General features: G+C 38.9%; 2 protein-coding genes across 2 annotated transcripts; both read left to right on the forward strand.

Annotated features, from left to right (window-relative positions):
* The first annotated feature begins 2,546 nt into the window (after positions 1-2,546).
* On the forward strand, positions 2,547-5,607 carry LOC103949189 (probable LRR receptor-like serine/threonine-protein kinase RKF3). The gene is made up of 8 exons (XM_048590248.1): positions 2,547-2,613; positions 2,720-3,262; positions 3,371-3,544; positions 3,649-3,783; positions 3,885-4,012; positions 4,170-4,313; positions 4,394-4,570; positions 5,416-5,607. Exons 1-8 carry the CDS (start codon positions 2,547-2,549, stop codon positions 5,605-5,607), a joined length of 1,560 nt encoding a protein of 519 aa, XP_048446205.1.
* A 955-nt stretch (positions 5,608-6,562) lies between these two features.
* LOC103949080 (formin-like protein 13) lies at positions 6,563-14,312 on the forward strand. Its single transcript, XM_009360177.3, is given in 18 exon segments — positions 6,563-6,993; positions 7,853-8,553; positions 8,873-9,094; positions 9,179-11,145; positions 11,239-11,362; positions 11,580-11,651; positions 11,750-11,848; positions 11,924-11,965; positions 12,070-12,150; positions 12,236-12,286; positions 12,384-12,465; positions 12,700-12,794; positions 12,929-13,000; positions 13,078-13,132; positions 13,135-13,193; positions 13,316-13,384; positions 13,466-13,532; positions 13,733-14,312. Coding segments are annotated over 18 exon segments (4,107 nt in total). The 5' UTR covers positions 6,563-6,920; the 3' UTR covers positions 13,909-14,312.

The following is a 14,312-nucleotide window of genomic DNA, read 5'->3' on the forward strand; positions in this document are numbered from 1 at the left end:
GCTTTTAAAATGACAGAAAACACTTTTAGAAAAAATATTTTTGGGTTTCAAAAGCAATTAAAGTTGTGTTTCTTCCAATAAGCACTTCAAGTACTTTTCTAAGATTCACTTGCGTTTACTAAGGATTGGTTCTAAAAATGAAACGTTTTCAATCATTTCAAAAGTACCTCCAAATGAGCTCTAATTACCGTAATTGGACATGAGTATTAGTGGTAGAACCAAGCATTTAATCATACGGCACAAAAATAGCGTCCAAGGTTGGACATATTTGGGCCCAAAATACAAAAATGATGTTATTTAAATACACAAAATTGCCATATTTCTTGATATAGAGCTTGTTTAGATATGCTTTTAAAATGACTGAAAACGTTTTTAATGAAAATATTTTTAGAACCAATCCTTGGTAAAAATGCAAGTAAATCCTGAAAAAAAAAACACTTAAAGTGCTTCCTAGAGAAAGCACATAACTGATACTTTTTGCAGAAAGCATTTCAAGTGCTTTTGGAACCCAATAAAATTTTTTCTAAAAATGATTTCAGTCATTTTAAAAACATATACAAACGAGCTCATACTCTTTAACATACATAACATAACTACCACACCTTATAATTCATACATAACGATCACGCTTTGTTATTCATACATAACGACCATGCCGACCACGCCTTGTAATTCATACAATATTTTTCCATGGGACATGTGAAGAATTCGTGTAAAACATTCATGATAGGATTTGTGTGATAAATAAAAAAATTGAATTCCACTTCTCTCTTTTGGACTGAGACTTTTCTTGGGTTCGTGCATTTCCACAAATCCAACTTCCAATAGGCCAACAAGAGAAAACATGGGAAACGATTTTAATATTTTTTGCTTTGTTTTGACGGGAATTACGTTTCCTTTCTTCTTTTCTTTTATGCTAAATTTATTAAGTTATGTAGGTGCAGGTGACAAACATACTATTTTACCTAACTTAATTAAGCTTAATTTATAATATTGTGTTGGGACATGACTTCTACATTCTTTCTTATAATTGTCTAGTCTGGACAAGACGGCTATGGATGCAAATTTCTTTCTCCTTAATATTGGACAAAATTGCACCTACAAAACAAATAACACATTAGGTCAAGGCTAAGAGCCTCACGCGCTCATGATGAATTGGGGGGTAGGCCCCGGCTTTGGCCGATGCTAAAGTTAGAATTTTAAAAGAAAAATGTTTGGAGAAAGAGAATTTGAATTGAGTTTTGGAGAGAATGAGATAGTATTTATAAGGGTGTGGCCGGCCCCTTTAGGAGGGGATGAGGACCGGCCACTTGGTTGATATTTTGGGTGAGGTTCATGATTTGTAGCTAATTAGGAATAATTGAATAATAAATCAATTAATTAGCTAATTAATAGAATAATTTCCTGATTGATTAGCTAATTAATATAATAAAAGATGAATGATTTGGGGAGTTACCTTGTGAAAAGGATTTGATGAGGATGGATGAAATAGGTTTTGAATTATTACCTATTTTGGGCACTTTTGACTTGATTGAGAGATGATTGCCCACTGCTCACGCGTAGGAATCTCGATGTGCCTCGAGGGTAATTTTGTCATTTTTACCCAAAAATCCACATGGTACCTTTGTGATTATTTTTTGCTCCACAATGGCAACATAGGACATAAGTAGAGGTGGCAAATCAACACATTAGTTTGATTTCACATTCACACCTACCAATCTCACTCCAATATTATGATGATATCAAGTTAAACGGGTCGTAAAGAGTACCCATTAACAACCTAGGAGGTTGATTTGCCACCTCTAGACATAAGATTACGATATTTTAAGATTAATCCAAGCATGCTCCATGGAGTTTAACAACAATTCTCAGTAACAAATTTGCGAGAATCTAATCACGTCATATGCGACTATGGAGTTGGACATTCTCTTGCGCCCACTCCAAAGAGTGCACCCTACTAAAATGTTTATTTATTTTTTCAATATGCAACTGAATAAGCGATGAAGAATACTATCGATTTTTTACTTGAAAGATAATTAAGAAAATTAACGATCCGATTAGAATTTATAACATATATACAATAAAAGTTCGTTAATCACAATTGAGTGGCCAAAAACGTACATCTTTCGGCGGAGTTTTGATGTTTTGCATTGATCATTGATCAATAATCATGTCAATTCCTTCAGAAGAAGAATAATATGATGTCATGGTCGCACTTGTTACAGATTTTAGTCCCACACCAGCCGGCTAAGGACGCCATCTTCCCATCAACCAAATTAAATGACATTCTCAATGGCCTTTTGTTCTGGGACTGAGTCAAGGACCTGTCCAGACCTGAAAGGATTATCCATCTTGTGCCGTAACATTGAGATGCTCTCACCTCGAATTTAATATCTGACAATATTTGAGCACATTATTAGTAATTTCGGAGCGTTTTTAAGTTCTTATAAAACAGTTTTAGCTCTTACAGACGGAATCACAAACACGTCTTGAATTTCATTTCTCCCACAAGTAGAAAAAAAAAAAAAACCAGTGCTTACAGAACAATGGCAATTTGCTATCTTTTCCTGTTCATCTTCGCACTTCTGCACAAACCTCACAAGATTAATTCAAGTAAGCATGTTTTCTACAGTTCACTTCTTTTCCTAATCCATCAGTTAATCCATTTAACAGAGTTTAATTAGTCTGTTTTTTTTTTTCTTTTCGTTTTCTTGAGCAGGTGCTTGCACATTGGATTTTACCAGGTTCCCTTACGAAGCGCAAAGCGAGTGCTTTGACATGGATGCCGCAGCTTCTTCGTGTTGTAGCTCTGCCCTCCAATCTCTCTTCCAAGCAATGACTCTAAAATCTAGCCAATCCAGATCCATATTCCTCAATTTTTTGGAAGCTCAGAATTGTACCAACATATTCGAAAATCTTCACAACAGGATCAATCTTAACAAATGTGAGCTCCAAGACTTTATCTCCTCTTCAACACGCGACCTGTGTTCGAACAATGCGGATCAAATTATTGATCTTATCGGGGTTGAAACGTATAACGAGTTACTCTTCAATTGTAAGGACTTATCTATCAGGAATCACAGCGATGAAGTGTGTTTCGATTGCGTTGTTTCTTACAGGAAAACCTTGCAAGCTCTAAAGGAAAGAAACAGATCAAGTGACAAAGGGTGTGCTGAAGCTCTACTTGTTAGTCTAGCTAGCTCAGATGTTCAATCCCCAAACTTTGTTCAGGGAACTTTTTCGTGTTTGTGGAACGAAATTCGTAAGATTTCTATATCGATCCATATATTCGTTAGATTTCTTGGACCACAAGGTTTCTCTTATACTTGATTTTTCCCATACTGATGATCCTGTTCTTGTGTTTCTGCAGAGTCTCCATGGCCTACACAAAAAAGTCCAAACAAAGCCTATATCTTGGGATCCAAGAAACTCCTTGCTATAGTGATCGTGGCAGTGGCGCTGGTGATTTTAACTCCGATTCTTTACAAGATTACCAGAAAGCAACTAAAATATGCAAGCGAAAAAGATATCGAAATCCTATCCGGTGAGCATTCTGTTAAAATTAATTAGCCTCTTAAATCCAAGATTAACAAATTAAGAAGTGAATGGCTACTCATATATTCGTTGTTGCACTGCGGTCATATGTAGTCTCCAAGAAGACAACAGAGGATGAATTAGTGAGTTTCTTCAACTGCTCCGGTCTTTACATATTCTCACGAGATGAAGTGCTGAAAGCTACCAACTATTTTGACGACTTAAACTTAATTGGAGAGACAAAACTTGGTATGAATTATGATCAGTATTATGATGCTAATCATGATTAAATTTTTTGATTTAGTACACTCAAAAATTGGGTTGAGGTTGAAACTCATAGATCCTTTCAGGAAAATGCTATGTTGGAATAATGCCGAGTGGAATGCCAACGGTGATTAAGAAACTAAACCAGGGGATTAGGGTTCCGAGTTTTGGGGATGAGGCGTGCCGGAAAGCGAAGATTAGGCATCCTAACCTGGTGAGCACTTTGGGGTATTGTGACAAAGGAGAATACTGTCTTGTTTACGAGCACTGCGTAAATGGTAGCCTAGCAGGCTGGCTATTTGGTAAGACTAATCAGTGTACGTTGTGCCGTATATCTGCATAACTATATGCAGTAATTAAACACTAATTAGGGTTTAGCAGGTAATGGAGCAGGTAATGTGAAGGCACCAATCTTGACATGGGAACGTCGAATGCAGATATCGATCGGGGTTGCTCGCGGATTATGTTTCCTCCATGCTAATCCCTTGGATAAAATGGTTCATGGAGATGTAAAGGTAAATAATTAATTTTGGTTTAGACTTTAAACACCATTAGAGAAACTAATTACTATTACTAACCATTGAATGACTGTCAGGTAGCAAACATATTTCTGACTGAGAAACTTGAAGCCAAGATCATAGACTCCGACCTGTCAAGCTTCAAGCCACATGAAAGAAAAGGGTTGCGAACCATCAAAACAGACGTTTTCGATTTCGGGTTTCTTCTGCTCCAAGTTTTGACAGGAAAGAAGGCAAAATCACTAATTGAGGAGGTTTGCTCTAATCCTAATTTCATCTAGAAACTACATACAGTCTAGAAATTCTTTGTGCATGACGTTAAGGGGCCGAATTTTGTTGGCTTGAGATGGTTGAATGACCAAAACACAAAACCTTGTGATTAATGGCTGACCTGAACATCTAGTTAGCAGCCATTGAAGTCGATGTGGAGAGTTTGAATCTGCGGGAAGCAACTTTGAACGCCTATAGTCTTCTACAAAGCACCCACCCTTATCAACTCATTCAATGAAGTCTGTATGTTGTGTCGTAGGGTTTGCAGGGACTACTAGGATTGTATAGCTTTTAGGGTTTTGACTTTTGTCCATTAAAGAGAATTCATCACAGCCATTTAACCTCGTTTAGAAGTGCTTTTAACATGGATGAAAATGCTTTTGGTGAAAATGTTTTTGAAACCAATTCTTAGTAAAAATGCAAGTAAATCTTTGAAAAGCAATTGAAGTGCTTTCTGTAAGAAGCATAGGAAGCACTTTAAGCACCAGATGCTTTAGGAATCCAAAAATATTTTCATTAAAAGCGTTTTTAGTCATTTTCAAACAGTTTTAAATAAGTCTACGTTATCATATCAAGACGTTAATGACATTAACCTGCCCTTTTAAGACACAACGGTGATTTCATGTAAGCATGGTATTAGACCCTAATTACATTCTTATTGATTTGTAGGATCATTTTAAGGTTGATTTATGTTGGAATTCAAATCCAACCTTAATGTTAGAATTCAAATCCAACAAATTGTGGTTCCATTAGGTGTCTGTTTAACAAATAACGGACGTTCTATTGTAACCTAATTGATACGTGTCATATGTGTTGCAAATTTATGCAGGCAAGAGATGCAATAATGAAAGGAGCAAGTATAAGTGCCATGGCGGATCCACGGTTAAATGGGGCTTATGTTGCCTCTGAATTTCGAAATGTCTTGGCCATAGCCGTTCGATGCACGGCTCCGAATGAAGGGGAAAGACCATATATGGAAGAGGTTGTAAGGAAACTTGAAGAAACACAGAATTTAGTCTGAAGGATTGAAACGTATTTTCGGCACATTAAATTTTCTTTTTTTCCGTTATTTTGGCAAAAAAGAAGAAAATTTGATGCAACCAGTCAATAAGTGGATATGCGGAGTTGTATTTTTCTTTATACCATGTATTTCAAAATCTTGGTACGAAAATGTAATAGGCGCTAATATAATACTCTTGAATCTTTTGTTAAGGCTTCCGCTTTAGTGTAACGAAATTAGATAAACATGATCACTTGTAAAATTTGTCACGTGATCAAAGATGTGGACACATAGTAGTTTAAAACTAGTGATACCCAATAATTTCATGCTTGAGATGAATCTTTAGATATGAGATTTTCGTATCACGTTTCATTCTATCTAAGACAAATAAGGGATATCTCAACATTTGAAGAGCAACTTACATAGCACGAGTAGATCGTCACCATTGTTATGATGCGTTTGACACTAGTCTTGTTGAATTACCAATATGAAACACCAAAATTCTTTTTCTCCATTCGAAACTACATGGCGAACATGAATGACATTGTACTCGTGCCATATATACATTCAAATCCACTATTATGGGCCTAGAATAATCAGTTTAGTCCAACAACACAAGATAGCCCAAGTTGGAGCCAAGTCCATCTGTATAATTGCTTGCTGTTATACATATCCAAAAAGAAGGAAAATGACCATGGCCGGATTTTTTTCGTAGATGATTATTGATCATACATCGTACATTGTGTAGTTAGATATTATTTTAAAATTAAATATAATTAGTATCTAATTAAAATTGACCGCACAAAATCTAAAAAAAGTATCCTCGATCATTTTCCCAAAAAAAAAGAAAAGGAAAAAGTAGTAGGGAGCCACGTTGACGGATAGAAATGTATACACGTCGAGCAGTGGTGGTGTCCACGTCATTAGAAGCTGACAGTGCCAAGTCGGTTGGTGTGAAATCCAGCAGCTTGCTGAAGGAAAGATACGAATCGCCTAACAGAAAAAAAGAAAAAGTTGCAACGAACCACACCATCCATCACACTCTTCGTCGTCGTCTTCTTCGACAATCCAATCCGCAGCAAAAAAAATCAAACCATCCAAAAAATCGACACAAAATCCGAATTGAAATTCGTTCTTTTCTCAGAATCCGACTGCATTACCGTCCAGAATTCGTTTTCGCTACACCAAAATCCTCGTTTCTATCACAAATTTCATTTCTGCATTATATAGATATATATATGTGCGCGTGTGTATATGGACATGCATGCGATTGATCGGCGATTGTAGATTGGGAGGGAGAGATTGGGAATAGGAGGCGTGTTTAGGAAGCAGAGATGGCGTTGCTGCGCAAACTGTTCTATCGGAAGCCGCCTGATGGACTCTTCGAGATCTGCGAGCGAGTTTACGGTGCGCCTTTCTTCCTTGATTTCTTCGGTTTCTGATCCTGCAGCTTTCGACTTTTTATTTTTTTTCATATGTGAACATGATAGAAATTCTGTGATGCCACTCCAATTTTGATCTTATATATATATATATATAAATGAATGTATATAGTCCTGCTTACATTGTGTTGTGTGCTTAATTCAATTGAGTATCAATTCCGAATTTAGGTACAATAGCTTTGTTTTATGTTAATTTGTAAAGTTAATTAGTGTAACTGTAACATCATGTAATTGAACCTGGCATTTTTTCATGTCCTACTCGGTTTTATACTCCACTCAATAACAAAGGGGCGACAGCGACACCCCCCCGGGGGCAAAGGGGGATCGGGGGAACGTCTATGGCACGCAGCCTTACCTTTGCTTTGCAAAGAGGTTATTTCCACGACTCGAACCAGTGACCTTTGGTCACAAAGGAGCAACGTTTTTGTTGTGCCAAGGCTCGTCCTCTTCACTTGATAGGAATGATAAAGAGAAAAGTAAATTCTGTAGTTTTGGCTCTTAGCCAGTATTTGTTCAAAGCAGTTGAGTCGAAATTTGATACATTTAGGTACGAATTCGTTATTGTCCATTAATATAGAAGCAACATCTTGGCTAGAAAACTTTCAAAATATTTGTAATTATGAATTTGGTGAAATTGGATGATTAATGAACAGTGTTTATGTGGTGCCGATGTCTAAAATGATTGCATGCAGATGAATGTTCAGATTGCTAGAAAATTGTAAGGAGAAATATTGGATTGTCTTTTAAATAGTTGTGTTTATGACCCATCTGTAAGCAGCTGTTTTTAGTCCATTGTTTAATGTCTGATTTTTGTGTCGATACAGTTTTTGATTGCTGCTTCACTACCGATGCGTGGAAGGAAGAAAACTATAAGGTTTACATAGGTGGGATAGTTGGTCAACTCCAAGATCACTTGCCAGATGCTTCATTCTTGGTGTTCAATTTCCATGATGGTGTGGCACAAAGCCAGATGGCCAGCATTTTGTCCGAGTATGATATGACCATTATGGATTACCCGCGGCACTTTGAAGGTTGTCCGGTGCTCACACTAGAGCTGATCCATCACTTTCTGAGATCAAGTGAAAGTTGGTTATCGCTTGGACAGAATAACGTGCTGTTGATGCACTGCGAACGTGGAGGTTGGCCTGTTTTGGCTTTCATGCTGTCTGCTCTCTTGATTTACCATAAACAGTATAGTGGCGAGCAGAGGACGTTGGACATGGTTTACAGGCAGGCTCCTTCTGAGCTTTTGCATTTGTTATCACCGCTAAATCCAATCCCTTCGCAACTGAGGTATCTCCAGTATGTGACGAGGAGAAATGTAGCCTTGGAATGGCCTCCTCTGGATCGAGCGCTTACCTTGGAGTGCGTCATTTTCAGATTTGTTCCTAACCTTGATGGGCAGGGTGGTTGCCGTCCTATTTTCCGCATATATGGACAGGACCCTTTTCTTGCTAATGATAAAACTCCAAAAGTCTTATTCTCAACTCCAAAGAAAGGAAAACCCATACGGGCTTACAAGCAGGTGATTTTATACTCTTTTGGTCTTACAGTTTGATTTCTCTGTATAATTTTTCTATACTGAGACAGGTTTATATACTCATTTAAACGGTTATTGCTGATCCAAATGACCATTGACTATAGGTTCATCATTCCCGTCTCAACTTGAAATATCTACTTGTAGACTTACTTTAACTGCACTGTCTTTCTTTTGTTCTCATTTGTTTTGGCATGGTGTTATTCGTATCTTATATACACCAAACGTATGTTGATTTCAACTGAAGATGCTTTGCTTGGTTGGATGGCCTAATCTTTATCTTATTTACCCTTCAACTACACTGCAGGTAGAATGTGAACTGGTTAAAATTGACATTAATTGCCATATTCAAGGTGATGTTGTGGTCGAGTGCATTAGCCTACATGATGACTTGGAACGTGAGGAGATGATGTTCCGTGTCATGTTCAATACAGCTTTTATTAGGTCTAACATTTTGATGCTCAACCGTGATGACATTGACATGTTGTGGGATGCTAAGGAACAATTTCCAAAGGACTTCAGAGTAGAGGTGTATCTCTGCTTCTTTTGATTACATGTTTCTATTTTGTGTGTTTCTTTTCTGACATATTCCTTGGTTACAATATGTTTTAAGATCCTTTTTTCAGAGATGGATGCTGTCACATCCATCATCCTGGGTGGCATGTCATGCTTTGAGGACAAGGAGGGCCTTCCGATGGAAGCATTTGCTCAAGTTCAAGAGATCTTTAACTACGTGGATTGGTTAGACCCCAGGTCAGATGCCACACTTAATGTGCTACAACAAGCATCAAATATTATCCAAGAAAAATTAAACAGTGATTCTCCACGGAGTACTGGGAATGACTCGCAGGAAACAAGTCCAGGAAAGACCCCAAAGAAAAAGAACCTTCTCTCCTCTGATGACATGCAATCTGTGGCCTCACCCAGGCAATCTCATGATACCAGTGTGAGTAAACAGCAAGCTAAACCCCAAGATATCCCAGCTACACCTCAGCCACCCAATCAAGGTGATTCAGTATCCCAGCATATTCCCCAACCTTCTCATTCAACCACAATGGGAGCATTTGCTCAAGTTCAAGAGATCTTTAACCATGCTGCCTCACCTATGCAGTCCCCAGATTCCACTGTGAGTAAACAGGAAGCTAAACCTTCAAAGACTGCACTTCAGCCACCCGATCAACATGATTCTGTGAGCCAGAAGGCGCCCCAACCTTCTAAGTCAACCCCAATGGAAGCTAAATCTCAAGACATTCATACTGCACTTCAGCCAACCAGTAAGCGGGATTCAGTGAGCCAGAGGATCCCCCAACCTTCTCAGTCAACCCTGATGGACACTAAACCACAAGACATCCATACTGCGACTAAACAAGAAGCCAAACCTCATGATATTCGTACTGTGATTAAACAGGAAGCCAACCCTCAAGCCATTCATGCTGCAATTCAGCCACCCAATATATGTAATTCAGTGAGCCAGCAGAGGCCTGAACCTTCTCAGTCAACACCAATGGAAGCAGCTAAACCTCAAGACAATCTTACTGTGAAGAAACACGAAGATAAACCTCAAGAAATTCCTACTGTGAAGAAACAGGAAGCTAAACCTCAAGACATTCCTACTGTGAAGAAACAGGAAGCTAGACCTCAAGACATTCCTACTACACTTCAGCCATCCGATAAACTCGATTTGGTAAGCCAGAAGATACCACAACCTTCTCAGTCATCCCCGATGGAAGCATTCAGTCAAGTTCAAGAGATCTTTAGCCATGCAGCCTCACCTATGCAGTTTCCAGATACCAGTACGAGTAAACAGGAAGGTAAACCTAATGATATTCATGCTGTAGAAGTTAAAAGTTATCCAGTTGTACCATCAACATCTCCACCTCCACCTTCCAAGTGTACTTCGGCTAAAACAACTGTTCCTTCTCCTCCCACACCGCAACTTCTGCCGCCTGATGTTTTAGTTTCAAAACCTGAAGACTCATCACTTCTTGAAGAGACTAAAAACTATTCATCGGATGGAGCCCAACAATCAACCACTAGTCATCCAGCTGCCTCTGGGATGCCAACCTCAAGTACCATTTCTGGAAAGGTGTTACCTAAAGCACCCACTCCACGTTCTGAGGTTGCTTCATCAACCCGGCCTCCTCCAACTCCTCCAACTCCCCCACCACCTCCTCCAGCACCGCCTTTGAAAGAGAACCATGCTGACAGCTCCAGACCTCCGCCCCCTCCCCCTCCTCCTGGACCTCCTCCACCTCCTCCTCTTCACTCAGGGCAAGCTGGAGGCACTATAATCTCGTCCCCAGTTCCACCACCGCCTACTGCTCCCACTTCTTCCACCAAACATGGAGCTCCTTCTGCCCCACCTCCTCCACCTCCTCTTGGTAAAGGAGGTTCTAAGCCGGGTAACCCTCCGCCACCACCTATTACTTCCCCTGGTGGTGCAAAAGGACGCCTACTACGTACCATAAGTTCAAAAAATAATAATTCAAAAAAACTGAAGCCGTTGCACTGGTTAAAATTGTCAAGAGCGGTTCAGGGAAGCTTATGGGCTGAGGCACAAAAATCTGATGAAGAGGCCAAGTATGATTTAACTTGCTACGAGAGAAGAGAAAGAATTGTTTCATGTATAGATCTTCCAGCCTTTAACATTATTTCTTTTTAATATTGAGACAGGGCTCCTGAGATTGACATGTCAGAGCTTGAGACTCTTTTCTCAGTGGCAGCTCCGGCCCCGGATAAGGGTAGGAAGTCAGCTGGACATGGTTCGGTTGCCCCTAAATCTGAAAAAGTACAACTGGTAATTGTAATTTCAACTCTCAGTTAATGCACAACACAATTGCTCTTGAGGATTTGTTACTTGACGTGGTTTGTGTTCATTGTTATATTTCATAGTTTAATGCACTATCATGAATGAGGGATATGTGTTTGATTTCTTTCTTGCATATGAGCCTTCTTTGTCTCTAGCTTATTCATTAAAGTATACATCTAATTGGCTTTTTATTTATTTACTGCAGATTGACCACAGGCGAGCATACAACTGTGAAATCATGCTTTCAAAGGTGAAGGTTCCGTTGAATGAATTAATGGTATGCTTGATCCTAATTCCACAAGTTTATCTGCTTTTGTCAACCTTCTTTTCAGTATTAATCGCAATAGAATATGACGTTTTCTGTAATATTGACAGGATTCAGTACTTGCGCTGGAGGATACAGCATTAGATGTTGACCAGGTAGAGAACCTCATAAAGTTTTGCCCAACGAAAGAGGAGATGGAACTACTTAAGGTAAGTCTTTAGCTGAAGATGGAACGTTTAGGTAAATCTTTCTAGTATACGTAATCTCATTTATTTTGTGTTCAGGGCTACACTGGAGAAAAGGAGAAGTTAGGAAAATGTGAACAGGTTTGCAGGATGTCATGTGTACATTTGTTTGTTAATTATATAATGTATTTTCCATTCCTTTATACATGGGGATTCATTTATTAATTTTTGAATGTTGGCGGCAGTTCCTCTTAGAGTTGATGAAGGTACCTCGAGTAGAATCTAAGCTCAGAGTTTTCTCATTCAAAATACAGTTCTCTTCCCAGGTAAACTAGCGTATGTAATTACTTATCAGCTTAGCTGTAATATTGTTTGGGCTTTATATTAAGACTTGCTGGTGGCACCGTGTAGGTCTCTGATCTTAGAAATAGCCTGAATGTAGTGAACTCTGCAGCAGAAGAGGCAAGTTATTCCTTCTTTTTTTCTCTTAATCGTTGATGGTCACTATTCAAGGATTATCGAAATATTTATTTGTCTTACAACCTGTTCTACTTATCAGATCAGGAATTCTGGCAAATTGAAAAGAATCATGCAGACGATTCTTTCATTAGGAAACGCTTTGAACCAGGGGACAGCTCGGGGTAAGCTCAAATTAATTTCAATTTCAAAGCTTAGCAATGTAAAATATCGCAATATCAAGCACATAGTTCAACACTTTGTCTGTATGCGGTCTGAAATGAATTCATATTTCATGTGTTCCATCTACATTGTCCTTAGAAACCTTTCATTCATACATGCAACAGATTTTATGCTGCTAATTTGTGCTCATGTTACCACTCCTTTTAACTGAGCCTAATAGTTGATATTGTATTTAGGCTCTGCTATTGGATTTAGGTTGGATAGCCTTCTTAAACTGATTGAGACTCGCGCACGGAACAACAAGATGACTCTCATGCACTATCTTTGTAAGGTACATTTTGCTGCTTATTCCCTATGGACTATCATTGTAATCCAATTGAACTCCAACTCTTATTTGTTTGTATTTGTTTGAATCTACTTAATATGCATGTCTGGTTAGTCATGGTCTTTCTTGATACGCCATAGGTACTCGTTGACCAACTACCGGAGGTTCTAGATTTCTCTAAAGACCTGGGCAACTTAGAACCTGCAGCAAGGGTATTCTTTTTGTGTCTGGTCCATAATCTTTGGGAATTAGTGGACATCTATTGATTAACATCTTTGATGCGTTGCAGATACAATTGAAATTTTTGGCGGAGGAAATGCAAGCTCTGAGTAAAGGATTGGAGAAGTTGTACAGGAATTATCCACCTCTGAAAATGACGGTCCTATATCAGAAAAATTCCGTAAGGTATGGATGATGCCATTAAAATGACAAAGGCGATATGCATGCCATAAAGACCGATTTAACTACCAAAAGAGTCTATGGTGAGCACTTGCGCCTTGACTAATAGTTTCTCTTTTGACCTTTAGATTCTAAAGGAGTTCCTCCGTTTCGCTGAAGGTGAAGTGAGGACTTTGGCCTCATTGTATTCTACCGTAGTAAGTCTTGGTCCGATGAGTACTGTTTCAAGGTTTCGTAATGTTGGATAAGTATTATTAACACAGAGCTGCATGATACAGGGTAGAAATGTAGACGCATTGATCCTTTATTTCGGAGAAGATCCCGCTAAGTGCCCTTTTGAACAAGGTACTCATTTAAGATTTGACCTTGTGTTTAGGACCTTCTATTCTGTTAGCGGTTGTTCACTGTTGTTCACAACTCTCAACATGAGCCCTTCATAACCGGACCGACCATCTTCCTTCATAGTGTTTGTGGTTTGCTTGGTCGGCAGTTTCCACAGCTTTAATCGCGGGCTACCTTCTAACCGTATCAATTTTCTGCTGCAGTTGTTACAACCTTGCTCAACTTTGTCAGAATGTTCAACAAAGCTCATGATGAAAACTGCAAGCAAAGTGAGAACGAAATGAAGAAAGCGGCAGAAAGTGAGAAGCTTAAGATGGGCGCTTCGAAGGAATCCGAACGATTGTTGCGTACTCCGATCCAGAGCAGCAACGTCAAATAATTGGGTTTCTAAATCCGGCGCGTTCATCATCGTGGACGGAAAAGTATAACATGAACACAGGTTTGAGCAGAAAGGTTTCTTTTTCGTTTTCTCATTTTCCCCTTTACAAGGCTAAATGGGAAAAAGTTTTGGTATTTAATGCGCGGGATTAGAATGTAAATTAGCGTAGTTTGTACTTGTTTCGCAGATGTAGGCCTAGAATTATGAATCGACAAAACTTGACGCTGCAAGGCCGATTTTGTCCTCCGGTCCGGCATGCATATGCGCTTCCTAAACTTTTTTTATGGCGCAATAAAAGTTGAGGTTTCATTATAAAACTAATTGACAATGTAGTGGTTTGCCCAATTAATTATAAGCACATGCGATGTGGAATTGACAGGGTGCAGGATAACCTACTCTAATAA

The sequence above is a fragment of a genome, unplaced genomic scaffold, assembly GCF_019419815.1.
Source record: "Pyrus x bretschneideri cultivar Hongxiangsu unplaced genomic scaffold, Pyrus_bretschneideri_v1 Contig1, whole genome shotgun sequence".
Classification (NCBI taxonomy): Eukaryota; Viridiplantae; Streptophyta; class Magnoliopsida; order Rosales; family Rosaceae; genus Pyrus; species Pyrus x bretschneideri.